The sequence below is a fragment of the Rana temporaria genome, chromosome 2 (assembly GCF_905171775.1).
Source record: "Rana temporaria chromosome 2, aRanTem1.1, whole genome shotgun sequence".
NCBI lineage: Eukaryota > Metazoa > Chordata > Amphibia > Anura > Ranidae > Rana > Rana temporaria.
In genome coordinates this window covers 243,414,736-243,433,184 of record NC_053490.1, presented here as the reverse complement: position 1 = coordinate 243,433,184, position 18,449 = coordinate 243,414,736, and the positions used below count along the sequence as shown (strand labels likewise).

The window sequence follows — 18,449 nt, the reverse complement described above, 5'->3', positions numbered from 1 at the left end:
GTTGACGTTTAAATGAAATTGGACTTTTTCACAAGGACTTGAAAATCATTAGCGGACTTATCAACGTGCACTTACTGCTGAAAGTACCTTCTTCCTTGCATTTCACATGATATTTTTGATAAAAAGGAGTAGTCAGATACAAAAGGGAATACTCATTAGAGAAAGGTAGTAAAAGGGCCATTTAAAGGATCACTAAAGGAATTTTTTTTTTTAGCTAAATAGCTTCCTTTACCTTACTGCAGTACTGGTTTAATGTCCTCATTGTTCGTTTTTGCTTTGAAGTAACTAATTCTGCTGTGATCTCCACACTTCCTGCTTGTCTGGCTCCTTATGAAAAAACTCATGGCAGCTTTTCACTGTGGTCCAAGCTGTGTGTCTAAAACTCCTCAGAACCAATCAGATTCATTTTAAAAACAAAACACTGCCCTGGATTTGTTTGTTTTTGTTCTGTGGGTCTCTTTACTTCACAAACATGAAACAAGTTTTAAACCGAAAGTGAAACTAGAGGCACATTATATGATAGAATTTAATCTATTTTTAATCATTTTTAAAAGGAATCAGTTAACTTTTATGTCTCTATACCCTGTAAACAGTAATTTCAGCAAAAAAAATGTTTTCCTTTAGTGACCCTTTAAGTCAGGTTCTGTATAGCTAGATGCAGCCACTCGTGTTAATTCATATGCTTAACACAAAGGTTGAATGGTCAGGGGTATAAAAATAAGGCATCACAAAAAAAAAAATATATATGTATTTAATCCCAAAGGATCCTGACACATCATTAATGAACTGTTGTGTTTACAGCACACTGTAAAAAGAATAAGTTACTAAGACAGCACAAAATGCTTATGTATAATCACTTTATTCCTGTGCTGAAGCACAAACCTGAGCCTTAAGCAACATTGATAAACCGCCATTAGCCTGAGTCCTACTGCAACGTTTCAAACAAACAACATCCATATAATACACTATCATTAATGTTCAGAACAACTTAAGTGTTTGAGATTTAAAATTACTTAAATAGGTTTCTTGTTTTAAACAAAAAAAAAAAAAAGAAGAAGAGGGGAAACAATCCATTAAAATCTTTAGTTTAGTAGGTGTATTTTTAGTTTCTGGAGTCACTGAAACCCCTACATTCTCAGGCTTGCATTACATTTCTTTTAGAACCGTTGCATACTCTGTTATTACATAAGCTAGTTACAGTGCTATATTACAGTTAAATAGAACTTTGTGTTGCTACACTGAAATGAACTAAAAAGGGGACCCATAATGACAACTGTTACCCGTTATAATTCAGCCTCACATGTAGGGCTAGAATAAGCCATAGCTTTGCTCAAGGGGCCGCGCTAGTTCCGGGGAAGAGCAGCACCTTGTAGGGTGACAATTCTACTCTGTAATTAGTGCAGCTTCAGGGAGTCAGGCAAATTACAGCCTCAAGTGCTGTATGGGAGCCTTGGCTGTGTCAGGGAACAAATGTTATGACAGGTTAACTTAAAACAAATGTTTCCACAGTAAAGATAGCTCTTCATAATTGCATAACATAAAATGTCACACAGTAAAATGTCACAGCTTCTCAGTGAATATTGTAAAAGTGAAATATGAATTGGTAGATCAGCGGATTGTGTGGTTTCAAACATCAGCTTACGGCACCTTTTTTGGCAAGAGCAACAATGTTGCTGTATTATGAACTATATATGCTGACAATAAAGCACTGAGTAGGAAGTGCCTCTGTTTCCCATGATGACACAACCATGCTGCAAAAACAGGCTAGTTGTTTTTTCTTAACCATCAATGCCTGTTATAGCTTCCCTGTCATAAGTATTTCAGCACCCTCAGGACCTCTTCATTTCACATCGATGACACACATATGAATAACAAACAAATCCTGACTTTTCAGTAGCGTCTGGTTTAAATCCTGCATGGCCAAATCTATGTAATTGTATCCCCAAGCCACAGTAAAGATGTCCAGTTATTGCACCTTTATGTACAGAAAAAAAGCTACAAACAAATATTTCAGTATTTTTTTTTCTTTTATACTTTTCACCCGCATTTGTCTAATAGGTGTAAAAGCTTGTCCTTTTTTGTGTTTTTTTTTGGACTTTCAGACATACAGGATTCTTCAGTTTGAACTGGTTTCATGGGACACATTATTTAGAAATATTGTTGTCCGAGTGTTGTGGGTATCTTTTTCGCCTGTAAAAGGAAAAAAAAAATGTAGCATTTGTAGGAATATCACATTCTAAAAATTTGCATAACCAATGGCAATTATTAAAAGTGGACAGGTGGGGACAGCTCAAGACAAAAAAGACACATCGGATTCCTAAACAGCAACTAATCTGTTTTTAGCCATAGGGCCTTGTCACATCAGCAATGCATAGAAGAGACCTGTAGCACGGGGAGAATCACTTGCCTTGGTATTTTTTTTAATAGCAGAGAAAAAAGGGGTATGTGGTTGCAGAGATTCCAGCGATTCATTTTTCAGTTGATGCACGATTACATTTTTTTTTTTTTTTAATGTTTGCACCAAACTGCAGAATCTCTACCCAGCCCAACTGCTAGTGACAATGAGCCTGCATTTACACCTTGGCGTTTTGAATCGCGGGCAGATTTGCAGCGATTCTGCCCACAATTTCAAAGCGCCAAGGTGTAAACTATAAATCGCAGAATGCACAATTGAGATGCCATTCATTCGTGGTGCAGTTCTGCTGCATGATAAATCGTGCTACAATTGCGGCAACCTGCATTGCGTGAAGCAGGTCGCCCAAAAAATGTTCACGCTACTTTTGGGTGACGCGCTTCACGCGATGTGTGCTGCTGTGATTGCAGCGTAACAAATCACATTCAAATGAGTGGCATCTCAAATGTGCGATTTATCATTCACACCTGGGCGCTTTGAAATCACAGGCAGAATGGTAGCAAATCTGCCTGCGATTCAAAACGCAGTGAATGCAGTCTGGCACACCAGCAGTTTGTAGCTGAACAGAGAAGTATTGTAACTAGCTACAACTACCAGAGAAAAGAATCAAAGATTTATTAGAGGATACAAATCTGTGCTTCAAAGTTGCTGATGGCACATGACATTTACTTTTCTCACTTACCCTAGAAAAATTCCTACTGGAACCTTACCAGCCGCTATAATGCACCTCCACTATATTTAACTTTATATATCAGTATGTAGCAGCATAGTTAAAAAGCATGAACATTGTCAATGTAGAGTAACTGCTTATGGACCGCCGCACGCAGATTTATGGCGTCAGAATGGCACGGCTGGGCAAATAGGCGTATATATATACGTCCCCTTTAATTTTGCGGCCATGTGGTCAGGCGCGTGCCACTGTCGTGAGCTCTGTGATCAGGTCACAGAACTGAAGAACAGGGAGATGTCAGTGTAAACACAACATCTCCCCATTCTTCCTGGTGACATGTCACTGATCGTCTGTTCCCTATCATCAGGAACAGCAATCAGCGACGCGTCACAGAAAACGCCCCCCAACAGTGATAAGCACTCCCTAGGTTAAACTTAACACCTTCAGCGCCCCCTACAGGTTAACCCCCTTACTGCCAGTGTCATTTACACAGTAATCAGTGCAATTTTATAGCACCGATTGCTGTAAAAATAACAATGGTCCCAAAATGGTGTCAAAAGTGTCCGCCATAAAGTCGGTTATAAAAAAAAAAAAAAAAATCGCAGATCGCCGCCATTACTAGTAAAAAAAATAATAAAAATGCCATAAAACTATGCCCTATTTTGTAGACACTATAACTTTTGCGCAAACCAATCAGTAAACGTTTATTATGATTTTTTTTCACCAAAAATATGTAGAATACATATCGCCCTAAACTGAGGTAAAAAAGTATATTTATTTATATATATATATATATATATATATATATATATATATATATATATATATATATATATATATATATATATATATATATATATATATATATATATATATATATATATATATATATATATACACACACACATATTTATTTTTGGGGATATTTATTATAGCAAAAAAGTAAAAAATATTGATTTTTTTTTTCTAAATTGTCGCTAGATTTTTGTTAATAGCGCAAAAAAAAAATTGCAGAGGTGATTAAATATCACCAAAAGAAAGCTCTATTGGTGGGAAAAAAAGGATGTCAATTTTGTTTGGGAGCCACGTTGCAAGTCCTTGGCCAGCCTAATGGCCAGTGGGGGCTTAATGGGCTTAAGTGGTTAAAATATTTACCAAGGTACTTGTAATGAAAAGAAAAAAATGTCAGATGCTGCAAGTTTAAAGCATGCATACATGGATGACAATCCCAGGTTTCTGCGAGATTCCATACCTTCCTGTTTGCAGCAAAGGTTATATTCTCAGGTTACTCAAAGCCGTTTCACAGTCAAGAGCTTATATATGATTTCCTTAAATACATCATTTTTTGTTTTTAAATGTGGCTCTCTGTGTAGCAGTTATTGAGGCGTTTATTATACAAAAATGTATCAGCCTAAAAAAAATGCAATTTACCACTTAAATGAATGAAAGCAGAAAGTCAGCGGCATGGGTCTTACCTTTTTTTAGGTGCTGATTTATAAAGCAATGCAAGAAAAGCAAGAAAGTAGAAAAGCATAAATAAATGTCTAATAGGTAAAACATTGTCCACACATTGTAAATTTAGTATTTGTATGCCAAGAATGCCTAGACAACCAAGATAGAAGTTCAAATAATGCTTTTACTAAAAATATCTGGCCGACAACCATATAATGTTGGAAATATGCAATAGCAATTTAACTTGTGGGCTTTGTGTGATCAGTTCATTGTTTATCTCAGAGGTCTCCCTGGGAAACTGGTAACAAGATGTCACTGTGCAAATTTTCCCGTCACAAATGTGTACTGTCTGCCAGTCTATTTATGGCTGTGCTAGCATCCACTGCCATTTTAGGATACCAACATTTCAGAAAGGAGCATATGCATGGTTGCACATTTAGTGGACCAAAATATTTTTCCAAATCATTCTTGCTACAGGAGCAATGGAAAGTATACAGCAATGTCTGATTAAATACATTTAGAGCAGAGTACACTATTATGACAAGGCTGGCACAGGAAGAATATTTATACTCTTGCCTTTCATCAGCATTGTTACTGGCAATACGGCCCTACATTACATTTCTACACACAGTGAGGACTTGACAAGAGAACAAAATGTCTTCCAAGTACAGATCACTTGTTTGTGCTACTAAACAAACTCTAAACATTAACGTTAATCTTTAGTATCCCAAGTATGCAAATAAATCTCAAGGAAAACATTTGAATGATTGCAATTATAAATGATACAAAAAGTAATTTTTTTTTTTTACAGATGGCAGATTGCAGTATTTTGTAGCCTCTGTATTGTCATTGTTAAAATAAACTTTTTAAAGTGATAGTAAGTCTCATTTTTTTTGTTTAAAAATAACAAACATGTTATACAGTGGGTAAAAAAAGCCTACACAGCCCTGTTAAAATGTCATGTCTGATGTAAAAAAATGACAAAGATAAATAATTTTCAGAATCTTTTCCACCTTTAATGTGACCTATAAACTGTACAACTCAATTGAACAACAAAACTAAAATCGTTTAGGTGGAGGGAAGTAAAAATAAAAAAATAAATAAATATGGTTGCATAAGTGTGCACACCCTTAAAATAATACTTTGTTGAAGCACCTATTGATTTTAATACAGCACTCTGTGTTTTTGGGTTTGAGTTTATTAGCATGGCACATCTTGACTTGGCAATATTGCCCACTCTTTGCAAAAACACTCCAAATCTGTCAGATTGTGAGGGCATATCTTGTGCATGCACAGCCCTCTTCAGATCACACCACAGTTTTTCAAATCTGATTCAGGTCTGGGCTCTGGCTGGGCCATTCCAAAACTTTAAATCATCTTCCGGTGAAGCCATTCCTTGGTTGATTTGGATGTATTCTTTGGGTCGTTGTCATGCTGAAAGTTCATGTTCAACTTTCTAGCAGAAGCCTGAAGGTTTTGTAACTGGTATTTGTAACTGTTCATAATTCCCTCTACCTTGACCAAGGTTCCAGCTGAAGAAAAACAGCCCCATAGCATGATGCCGACACCACCACGCTTCACAGTGGGTACAGTGTTCTTTTGGTGATGTAGTGTTATCTTTTGGAACTATGGCCAAAGCGTTCAAACTTGGTTTAATCAGACCAAAACACATTTTCCCACATGCTTTTGGGAGACTTCAGATGAGTTCTTTGCAAAATTTAGATTGGTTGTTTTTCTTTGTAAGAAAAGGCTTCCGTCTTGCCATTCTACTCCATAGCCCAGACATATGAAGAATACGGAAGATTGTTGTCACATGTACCACACAGCCAGTACTTGCCGGATATTGCTGCAGCTCCTTTAATGTTGCTGCAGCCTCCCTGACCAGTTTTCTTTACGTCTTCATAAATTTTGGAGGGACGTCCAGTCCTTGTGCCATATTTTCTATACTTGACGACTGTCTTCGCTGTGTTTTATAGTATATCGAATGCTTTGGAATTTCTCTTGACTGATACATTTTAACAATGAGATCCCTCTGATGCTTTGGAAGCTCTCTGCGGACCATGGCTTTTGCTGTAGGATGCGACTAAGAAAATGTCAGGAAAGACCTAATAGAACAGCTAATCTTTATTTTGAGTTAATCAGAGGCACTTTACATGATACAAAAAGAAAACAACAGGCGCCACTTAGAAAAGACTGTATACTTTTAAATGTATAAACAGCATCAAGTTACTCACATAGAAATTACTGTATTTAGGCATAAAGATGGGGTTCATAGGACAGTCAGTCTCTTGGCCGTGTTGGGGAAGTCCACTTGTAGCAGCTGTTGTGTGTTGCAGAGATGAATGCAGGTGCTTGTTTTCCCAAACAGGAAGTTTCCAGGTAAACTGTGCGGGAGCTAGATAGAGGGCTGAAGCGCACGCTGGGACACAACGGTGTGCAGAGGGGGGTGACGTCACAGGACCCAGAATGCAACGCGTTTCAGTGCTAGCACTGTGAGTTCTGGGGGATCACAGCGCGCACCTTTCTCAAGCTAATTGGAAAAGCTGTGAACAGCCTGCTTATGTATGCCTATGGGGTGTGGCCACCTAGTGGAGAAAAAGTGCAAACGACCTCAACAAAGATGAGGGATTATGCACTAAGGCTGGCAAATAGTTTGGAACAACAAGATGATAATGGGGTATGCACTCAAATATAAAAGATGCATAAAAATACATAAAAAGCATAAAGATAAACATTAAAAGACCCAGAAGCCAAATACAAAATTATTTTGCAAAACTGTATATATATATATATATATATATATATATATATATATATATATACACACACACACATACACACACACACGTAAAAAAAAGATACATATACAGAGGGGGGAGGGAAAAAAAGTTGGGATAAAAAAAATATATAAAAAAGGGGGGAGGGGTATTTTTTTGTTTCAGAAGAAAGGGGGGGGGGAGGAGGGACCACAGTAAGACTAGAATAAATATCATATGGGGAATATATATAATGAGTGTATATGTTGTGGGTATATACCACATATAAAAAAGACTAGTCGCATTTAAAAAGAAAAATTATTATTATAATATAGTGGATACTTCCAGTTCCTCGTGGATACCTCCAGGTTTTAGCATATCTAAGGAATATATCCAATAGGTTTTCCTCTCACACAAACGATCAAACGATGAAAACCCAGACTTTTAGGCCATTGGTGGTTTTATTGTGATGTTCCACAAAGTGGCGGGGTACGCTATGTTTGTCACGTCTTCCCATTTTTCTTCTATGCTCACCAAAACGTTGGCGAAGTGGTTGCATGGTACGGCCAACATAGAGGAGCTGACAGGGGCAAGTCAATGCATATACAACAAAGTCTGAACCACAATTATAGAAATCGCTAATCATGTAGGTTTTTCCTTTTGTTGTGAATTCTCTTTGACCATGATTTATGAAGGAACACGTTTTACACGCAGTTTTTGTGCATTGGAGCGTGCCCTTTTAACGAAATCATGGGAACAAATTCTGAGGAAGGTAAAGTTTTTAATTTGCTGGGTGCGATTCTATGTTTTAGATTGATAGCTCGTCTGTAAGTGGTTCTAGGAGTATGGGGTAGAATTGGCATAAGATGTGGGTCCTCCAAAAGGATCGGCCAATGCTTTTTCAGAATTCCTTCCATTTTTTTTAAATCCGTATGGAACTTTGTAATGAACCGTGTGGACTGGTCAAAAGGCTTCTTTTGGGGTTTACTGTTTTTCTCTGGCTCAAGATAGTGCTTAAACGCTTCATTAACCAGAGAAGCAGGATAATCTATCTCAAAAAGTTTTTATTTTAAGATCTCACTCTGTTCGATGCAATTATTTGTTTGGGTACAGTTATGCCTGAGACGGCAAAATTTACCTCTTGGGATGTTGTTGGTCAATTTTTTGTGATAGTGCAGAAGAGAATTCCCAGCTGTTGGTTTAAAGTGTTTTTTTTTGCCTCATTACCTTGAAATTATACAGATCCAAGTCCAGGAAGGTTAGACTTTCAGGATCCCGGACGTGGGTAAAATCCAAGCCATAAGTGTTACTGTTGCAATGGTCAACAAAAGCATCGACGACGACATCACCATCCCAGATGATGTCGATGTACCTACCGTAATAAACTAAGTGTTTCAGGAATGGGTTGTTAGACCAAATGTGTGTGTTCCCACAGGCCCATAGCCTGGTTTGCATAAGAGGGCGCAAAATTAGCGCCCATAGCCGTGCCTTGGGTCTGCAAGTAAAATTGCTGATCAAAGGAAAAATAATTATGTGTCAAACTAAATTTGGAACATTCCAATATAAATTCGGCTTGGGAATTGCTCATGCATGGATTGTCTGTTAGAAAATGGTGTATGGCTGCCAGGCCAAAATCATGGGGGATTGACGTATATAAGGAAGACACGTCCAATGAGATCCAAAGATAACTGTTTTCCCATTTGTATGGTTTAATTAGCTCCAAGAGATGTGTTCCGTCCCTAATGTAGAAACGTAGACCCTGTGCTAGTGGCTGTAGATGACAGTCGATATACTTTGATAGACCTGAAGTCACATTGTCCATGGCGGCTATGATCGGTCTACCAGGAGGATGCGTAATGCTTTTGTGAACTTTAGGTATGTGGTAGAAATAAAGGCGTGTTATAATATTCTTTACATAGGAAGGAAGCTTCCTTTTTGGAAATAAAATCTTCTAGAGCTGTTGTAACTAATGCTTCTATGGCTATTTTGTAATTAGGGAGGGGATCTGAGGTCAATTTGATGTATGTAGAGTTGTCACTAAGTAGACGCTCTGCTTCCAATACGTAATCATCTCGAATGACGATCCCAACGCCTTTTTCGGCAGTTTTGATTATTATGTCATTATTTTTGGTGAGGGACAATAGGGCCGCATTCTCTCATGGCGCAAGACGTCCCAGCTCAGACTGTTGGAAGTTGGAGCTTGCACACATCTTTTTTAAATCAGAAAATACCATATTATAAAATGTGGTCCCTTAGAATGATCAGGGTAAAAGACAGATTTTGGTTTCAGCGGGGTATTAATTATAGGAGGGGAAGTGTGGAGATGCTGAGTAAAAAGTTCAAGCGTCGTGTGGGATTCATCTTGGTACAATAATTTGAGTTGTTCAATAAGATCAAAATCATAAGAATTCGTAGACTGGTTCAGTAGATCTTGTTCTACCAATGGATTGGCAGCCAATATATTTTTAGAACTTTTTATTTGGAAAAAACGTTTGAGAGTGAGGTTGCGGATATATTTATTGAGCTCTTTGAACAATGTAAAGGGATCTGGCTTGTTGGAAGGTGCAAAATTTAAACCACGACTTAATAGGGAGGTTTCTGCTCCTGTGAGATGATGTTTTGACAGATTAAAGATCCTAACAGTTTCGGTTCTTGCAGGGGTTTGCTCCGAGATCTACTTCTACCCCCTCTACAGCCTCTCCTACAAACTTTCTTTTTTTGGAGCAGCTGAGGAGGGGTGGTGCACTAAAAAAAGAATCAGTAGATAGAGGGACAGAGTGGTTGGATAAGATAATGGTATCAGGATCAATGGGCCCATTGGTGGTAATATCTGATACACTGGGAATAGAAGATATATTATCACTACCATTCAGAGCCTGGTGCTCAAAGGACTTTTTACTTGACATGTGTTATATCTTCTAACTGTAGCGTGCGCCATTACTGTGTATATTGCACTTTAACCACTTAACGCCCGCCCACTGTATATATACGTCCTGTTTTTAAAGATGGATATCTCGGTAAAGGCAGCAGCTGCTGCCACAACCGAGGTATCCATCTTTTCAGTGGGCGGGCTAGTAAACGATAACGGCGTTCACCGCGAGATCGCCGTTATCGGGCCCCTCCCGCCGCTTACCGGAGCCGTCGGTAGCGGCGGAGGAGATTGGATGCTGCTGCCTGGTGTGTGAGGACTTGAGTGAGGGCAAGATGGCCCCCACCCGTCCTCATAGCTTTGCTGGGCGGAAGTGACGTCAAAACGTCAGTCCCGCCCAGCCTCTTAAAGAGAGAATTATTTTGTTGTCATTTTTTTAAATGACAAATTTTCCCTTTTTTTTTTCTTGCATTTAAGTTTAATAAAAGTGCGCTTGTAAGACCGCTGCGCAAATACGGTGTTACAAAATGTATTGCGATGACCGTCATTTTATTCTCTAGGGTGTTAGAAAAAATATATATATATAATGTTTGGGGGTTTTAAGTAATTTTCTAGCAAAAAAAACAGTTTTAGTCTTGTAAACACCGAATCTGAAAAACACCTTCTGTCCTTAAGTGGTTAAATGATGGCAGTTGTGTACTGACTCCTATTTAACAAGAGTTTGAATGCGATTGCTTAATTCTGAACACAGCTACATCCCCAGTTATAAGAGGGTGTGCACACGTATGCAATCACATTATTTTAGCTTTTTTTTTATCCCCCCACTAAAAGATTTCAGTTTGTTTTTCAATTGAGTTGTACAGTTTGTAAGTCACATTAAAGGTGGAACAGGTTCAGAAATTATTTAGCTTTGTCTCATTTAATTTTAACAGTGGTGTGAAAATACAAAATATATATATATATATATCTCTTTGTTTACAGCAAACAATAGACTACAAAAAGCATAAAACTTGCCATGTGCTTCAAAGCAACAGGTCATCCTAAACAAACTGATGAAAAAATAATAATAATCACCCAGTCTGATCTTGACTCCGGTTAGTCTTCGTCTGGGCAGTCCCATTCCAAGACTGTTCTACGGTTTTTAGTAAGCCTAGGGAAATGAAAAGATTTGTACTAAACAATAACATGCTGTCATTCTTATACTTTTGGGCATATAACAAGCAAAAGTAGAGGATAGTGTCCCAAATGATACAAAAAACAAAAACAAAAAAACACAACAAATGGGGATGAAAAATCACGATAGGTTAACTTAAAGTGGTTGTAAACCTTTCTGCATATCGCGTGAAGTGACTGGCCTCAATTGATACACAGAGGTGAAACAAATCCTCCTACATAAGTTATAACTGTTTATCCGAAGTCTTCTCTACATCCAAGGTCTATAAAGCTTGTCTGAACGGTCAGAGAGCTGAAATTACACACTGCATAGCTAAGTGAAGAGAGCTCTAAAAGATGATTGGAGGGAAGGAACAGAGCTGAGGCTGTCAATCAGCTGGAAATCCCTCCAGTCACCTTTTTTCTCTTGGCGTGAGGTAACCTTGTCAGAAGAGATTTATGTTGCTAGCAGAGAAACAAGGAAACAGAGATAAATGACACTTCGTGCTCTGAATTGAGACAGGTACACATTGTATAGGGATAGGTTTTGTTCATATTTCATATCTGAGGTTTACAACCACTTTAAAGATAACATACAGGATAAGAATAATCATTTTCAAGAAAGTGACAGCTATTTTCAAGTCACTCCAAGGGACTGAAAACTACAGTTGCGTGACAAAATTAAAAGGTCTGTTTTCCTTATGTCAAAATTGTATAAATGGAAGCTCATTTTGTTTGGATTACAAAATAAGTCGGTACACACTGGAAATTAATTCTGTCTGCAACACTTAATGATATTTGTTAGCCAAAAGACACCGACTTGATTTTCAGTGATGGCTAGGATTCAAGTGATAATACATGATAATTAAAAAAATAAAAGGAAGTCATACTTAACTCTGTGCAACTATATTGCCTTACCACCTCTTCTGGAAGTCCCCCACCAGCGCTGTCCACTTCTCCTTTCTTCGGGTGCCTCCTTAGCAAGCCAGATACTATGGTGGCACCTGTGCCGGTGCACTCCCAAGCTGGGCTGTGTGCATCCAGGAGACACACACAGCTCAGGTAAGCTATGCCCCACTCACTGCCTCTTCACACAAGTTTGACTGACAGCCTATGGCTCCAACTTCCCTCAGTGTCTCCTGTGAAACCAGGAAATGAAAGGAGCGATGCTGCAGCTGGACAGCATTGTATCGGTAACAGGACACAGGTAAGGCCCCTTTCACATTGAGGTGTTTTTCATGCGGTACAGCGCTAAAAATAGCGCTGCTATACCGCATGAAAAAATCATGCCCTGCAGGCTTCAATGTGAAAGCCCGAAGGCTTTGACACTGAAGCGGTGCGGTAGCAGGAACGCTCCAAAAGTTCTGCTAGCCACATCTTTGGAGCGGTATAGGAGCGGTGTGTTTACCGCTCCTATACCGCGCCTTCCCATTGAAGTCCATGGGAAACCGCGGTAATACCGCAGTATTAACCCTTTTTCGGATGCTAGCGGGGGTTAAAACCTCACCACTGGTGCCCGAATACCGCGCTAAATATGACGGTATAGCGGCGCTACAAATAGCGTGGCTATACCGTCACCGCGGCTCCACGCCTCAATGTGAAAGGGGCCTAAGTGTTTAATTTTTTTAAAAACCCTAATTCAGGGAATGAAGGTAAAAAAACATTTGACTTTGGAACTTTAAGGCAGAAAATCAGTTAACCTCCCTGGTGACATGTCAGATTTTTAACTCTCAAAGCGGTACATTGTTTTGCATAGAAACTCATATTAAAAAGTGTAGCCAAATCTAAACACTCATTTAAAAGAGCCAAGCATTAAATATACTTAATGTATTTTAAAACAGCCCCTTATTTGCATTTTTATTAGCCTCCTCTAGTTCTTTAGCAAGGAACATACATTCCACATTAATGATTATGCTACCAAAATGAGTTTGTGCTGTAAATTTCCTCCAGAATTTCTCCTGTTTCTTCTCACAGGAGGCTGCCATGTTGTTTAAGCCCAAAGCCCCTGAACAGCAGTAAATCAAAGCGGAACTAAACCCATCGATTTAATGGTTTTATAAATCAGTTACATTCTTCTTCAATGCCAGAATTGCTAACTGTTACAATTGCTTGTGTCCTCAACCAAACTGTCAAACCATCAAATGCCTGGTGTCATAAGTGATGACATGTGTAGCACCATGGCAGCTGCAGATCAAACAGAAGCAGCTTCCTTGGCTGTAAAGGATAGGAGTGTTTAATTCCGCTTTAAGGCTGTCAGCAGATCATCCTCTACAAACTTGGCAGTGCCTAAATATGGAGAGCAACTGATCATGTGCAGAGCAGGGTGAGACAGTGTATTACTGGATTTTAAACATTATGGGCATTTATAATATTTTACATAGCTATACCTGCAAATGGGGCCAGCCTGAAGTCATCTAGCAGGACCTAATTTTCTGACCAAAGTTCCACTTTAACTTGCGCGTTGTGAACTACTACGCTGTATTTTAAGTTGATAATTCCTTTTGCACTATGAATATTTCCATCATTTATAATAAATTGTTTACATTTTTTATTTTTTTTGCACTGTTGCTTTTTTCCCCACAGATGTTGGTTACATAGCGTATATTGTAAATATAACCCTGTTGTTGACAATATTTATACAATCACATTCTATTTCAGTCTTTTACATGTTAATTTTCCTATTCATGAACAAATTCAATTGCAAAATTTTAAGGATCCATAATGAAAATACTGAGAGCATAAACACATGTGCCATCTGAATTTCAAGTAGTAATGGTTATGCTAAATAATGCAACTATGAAAGATTCATAAGGGAAATGTTTTTATGTTTATTTCTCCTACACTAAAACAAGCTGCTAGGTTGTGTGCTATAAGCTGTGAAAATGAACATATAACTACATAAATAAAAGTCAACCAAAAAGTGAAAGCTAAAATATTTCCAAACATTTCAGATGACACCTAGTGGCTAAAATAAAGAATGCCATTTAAAAAAGCACAAGCTAAATATCAGTGCTTATTTACTAAAGAAAAAGAGCACTTTGTGTATATATGTGTCGGGGAGTTTAGTGAATGAAGTGAAGTGGTTTTTAAATTAAACATCCAATCTTGATCAAGCACAAATCCTATTTTTTTTTGCCATTGATAAACAAAAGGTCACATCACAACATTTGGTCATGAGAGGAAACACGTGCAAGAAATTAGCCTTTGATTTGGTAGATCATTAGTAAGCAGTCTGTTTATGTACCACTGGGTATCGCAAAATTATTTCTCCATCAGCTGGCAAAGTTTGTATACAAGATTCTCATACTTTATAAGCAGTTTAAAATATAAAGTTTTCTTTTGAAGTGTGAGCTGGTGTTCAGGTACAATGTGTTAGCATATCTAAATGTGCTAAAACATCGAACACTCTTCTCTCCCCAAGACTGACAATACTCCTTCATGCAGAGTGGTCGCACACCAATACAGGAAGTGTATTATTGGCCAGGTAACCAGGTAAAAACAGGGGAGAAAGCCTATTAAAAAAAACCTTCCTCCTCTCCTCCCCTCCTGAAGACTCCTGTATGACATTTGCCTAGGCAAACCAGGAAGTAACTGAAGAAATGTAAAATAAATGTTTAACCAAGCAAATATATACTTTCCTATCCATTTACTAATGCTAGCAGCATGAGGATTTAAAATAATCCATGTTGATTGGGAGAGTGAAGTTCCACTTTAATTTTTATAGTATTAAATAACAGGAACACGGAAGAAAGACCTTACCATCCAGGTGATGCCGTGATATATACTTGAGACCTTCATCAAGCAAAATAACAGGCAATGAAATCTTCATGACTACAAGCCACTGCGTCCAGTTCAGAGGGGTTACTTGAAAAATAAGCTGTAAATTGTAAAAAACATTTAAAATACAAGTACAAATAAACACTATTTTTAATAAGTTAAGAGACATGTACAAGTTCAGGCTAAGCAATCAGAATTTATGCAACACTGATGTGAAGAACAATGAAATGTGATTTGTACATTACTGCTCCCGGTGCTACATTACTAACCAAATGTAATGCAGTGCAAGATGCAACAATGATATTCAGTAATGCCATGTACAAAGTAAAAACGATGTGATAAAAGTGTATTGGGGAAGATGACCTGAGTTTTCTGCATTAAATTGATGCTTTGGTTTACTGTACATTGCACATAATCCCTGTATTTTGTTTAATAAACTTGATGCTTTGAACCAATTGCCCCATTCTACCCATAGATGGGGGAATATGCATTAGAGAATGCAAAAAATAGTGTGCAAAGTGCCCAGAGCAACCAATGAAATTTTACTTTACTGAAATGACACCTGTATAAAGAATTTTTAAAGCTCTAAGATATTTGAATACTATGGGCTGTATCTCAACATTTATTTCCTGAGAAGAAAAGCTAATAAGAAAGTAATACAAGTGCACTTAGGAGAATAGTAAGCTTTAATATGCATTTCTTGTGCTGAACAAGATACATTTTGCATAGAAGAAATTTTTAATTTTTCTTCTAAACTTCTAATCTAATACTGTTTTTGTACAACTATAGGGACCAGTTCACTAAAGTACATTGCATGCAGTATTTTCATTATATGATTGAATTTCACATTATTTTGTTTGTAAACAGTGAATTCACAGAAATGATAGCATGTTCTTTAAGCTGAACTCCAGGTAAACATAAAACATCTCAAGCCTTAACTTTAGAGGCAGGGAGTTCCAAAACTGTTAAAAGTTATCTATTCAATTACTTTTATGTGGGGTAAAGCATCCCCCTCTCCCATCCCCACTGGGAGCCCAGGACCACAATAAACACTATGAGCATGGCGAGTGGGAGTCTGCTGAGTGTGAACCCAGACGTGATCAGCTTGGAGCTGTCAAAATCTGGGCGCTAAAGCATGGTGCACAGATGTAGAGGGAAGCTGAGAAACTAAAGTTGTTAGGAGACCTCTGATGTCTGCATCACCCGACAATATATGTTATAAAAAGTATTTGAAAAAAATACAATAACCAAAAAAAATTTAAAAGGCACCTCCACTGTGCACACACACTTTAACACAAATTCACAAGTGAAGTGCACACGTGTATGTAAACAATTGTGCACATTACATATGGCCATACATGCCATAGTGTGACCAATAATTCTGGCTCCTTAATCTACAGTAAACGCTAAATTTATAAGCTGTAAAAAGGCATTTAAAGTGTCACCAACTGATAACTGAGAAGTGTAAGTTTTCACCATTTCATGGTTTTGAGGCTTAATATTTGATATCTGTTTACCCGACAAAACCACATTTTTTACAACCCAATTATGTGCATTTTACTTTATTTTTTCTGAAAATATAAATTTAGCATGAAATGTAATTAAAGGAATTCAGCCACAATGTGCTAGTTTTACTATGGGTTAAGTCCATAGAAGGGCATTCATTTAAAATGTATATTTTTACTGAGCGCCAGGTAAATGGCCATTGCTATATTTCAGGCTGTCAGGGCCTGGATCTGAACCTGCAGCCTGTGCTGTGTCTAGGATTATTTCTTCTTGCTTAGCCACCCAAGATGCTGGACAGCTCCTGGACAATTCCTTGAACTATATTTCTGGTGAGCCTTAAGCTCTTTGCTCCTCCCATTGATCCACAACTTGCTAATCTAATCATCTGGGTCTCTGCAATTCTTGTTTGCCAGGTTATTGTGCCCTCTCCAGCCAATATATTACTCCTATGCATATCTGCAGCTGTGCTTATATCCACTACCAATCATTACTGACCTTTGGCTTGTTCCTCGACTATGCTTCTGCTTGATTCCAACCTACAACCACTTGTTACAGACCTATGGCTTATTTACTGACTACGTTTCTGCTTGATCCCTACCTACTATATCTGCTACTGGATCCCTTCTCATTGCTCCCCTTGTTCTCCTGGTATGGCAATTCTGAGGACCAGGATATGGTACCAACACACAGCGAAACCCAACTTCGCCATCAAGAGCTCTGGTGAATATCGGTTAATGCTTAGAACCTGAACATTGGGTGAGCCAGTTTCACCTGCTTGTATACTTATCCTGCTGGTTGGTGGGAACCTCTCTACTATTATAGATACTGGTCTCCAAGTCTGAACCCTGACATCGGCACTCCTACATTGAACCTTCTGATCTCAGCTTCTGAAGCATCACACGCAGCCGATGTGCGCGCCCCTCCCCTTCGCCTGCCCGACCATTCAAAAATACAAATGCTCCTGGGAATGAACAGTGGAGGGAATGGGCGGCAGAGCTGCTGCTTTATGAGAGTGCAGTGTCTCTCATGTCATAGTCCCAGGATTGTAGCAATGGCTCCCTGAGCTCCGTAAAACGTTCATATCCAAATAAAAGATAAGGCTACGAGGTGGCATGCACCTTGTTGAACTTAACTCATACTATGCCAGCACATTTTACAAAGTGGCTGAATTACTGGAGATCAGCTTTAAATTAATTTGAAACAGTTGCACAAATATGATGCAACATTGCATCTACCAACTTTTTTATTCTAAAGTGCCTCCTCTGCAGTTTTATAGGCAACAAATACAGTTTTTAACGTGTGTGAAAAAATAAAAAAATTGCTCCTGAGGGTAAGTGGTTGAAAAAAAAAAAACAGTTTGCAATGAACTTGATGACAATTACGTTCACTGCTCAAGCATAAAATGCTCATGTAAGCAACCATAATGCAATTCAAATTTTAAGGGATTGCAAAGCTGTGAAAAAGTCATCATGCTCATTTGGCCCTTGTCAATCCAACGTAATTTTATCCTGTGCTGACAATTTACACAAACTGCTCTTTCCCTTGTGTGCTTCGCAATGTAGCACTGAAAGCAAAATAAAATGCACACGTTCATTTTGTGATTCATTACATAAAAATCACACTTGTAAAAAAAAATTCAGCAGACTAATCAAGTATATAATATTATACTGTTAATTATATTTTTGTGTAAACATTTGGGGTTCAGTACATAAATTACCGTATTCATCGGCGTATACCGCGCACTATTTTGCCCTGAAAATCAGGGCAAAATCGCGAGTGCGCCATATACGCCGATACCCGCTTTCCCGCCACGAGTTTAGAATACTGCGCCAGCATATACCGAGCGCAGTACAC

The 18,449-nt window shown here is 38.2% G+C and overlaps 1 protein-coding gene across 2 annotated transcripts in view; it reads right to left on the bottom strand.

Moving 5' to 3' along the window:
- Positions 1–840: 840 nt before the first annotated feature.
- The window catches only part of ATP2A3 (ATPase sarcoplasmic/endoplasmic reticulum Ca2+ transporting 3), a 262,677-nt gene continuing 245,068 nt past the window's right edge, over positions 841–18,449 (bottom strand). Inside the window, exons 20-23 of one of the 2 annotated variants that reach the window (XM_040336717.1) lie at positions 15,072–15,189; positions 11,235–11,310; positions 4,559–4,571; positions 841–2,190 (exon numbers count right to left, since the gene is read on the bottom strand). In XM_040336717.1, the coding sequence (XP_040192651.1) occupies positions 4,565–4,571; positions 11,235–11,310; positions 15,072–15,189 (201 nt within the window). In that variant the 3' untranslated portion in view covers positions 841–2,190; positions 4,559–4,564. The remainder of the gene's footprint in view (positions 2,191–4,558; positions 4,572–11,234; positions 11,311–15,071; positions 15,190–18,449) is intronic. The other variant, XM_040336716.1, reaches the window with a different exon arrangement.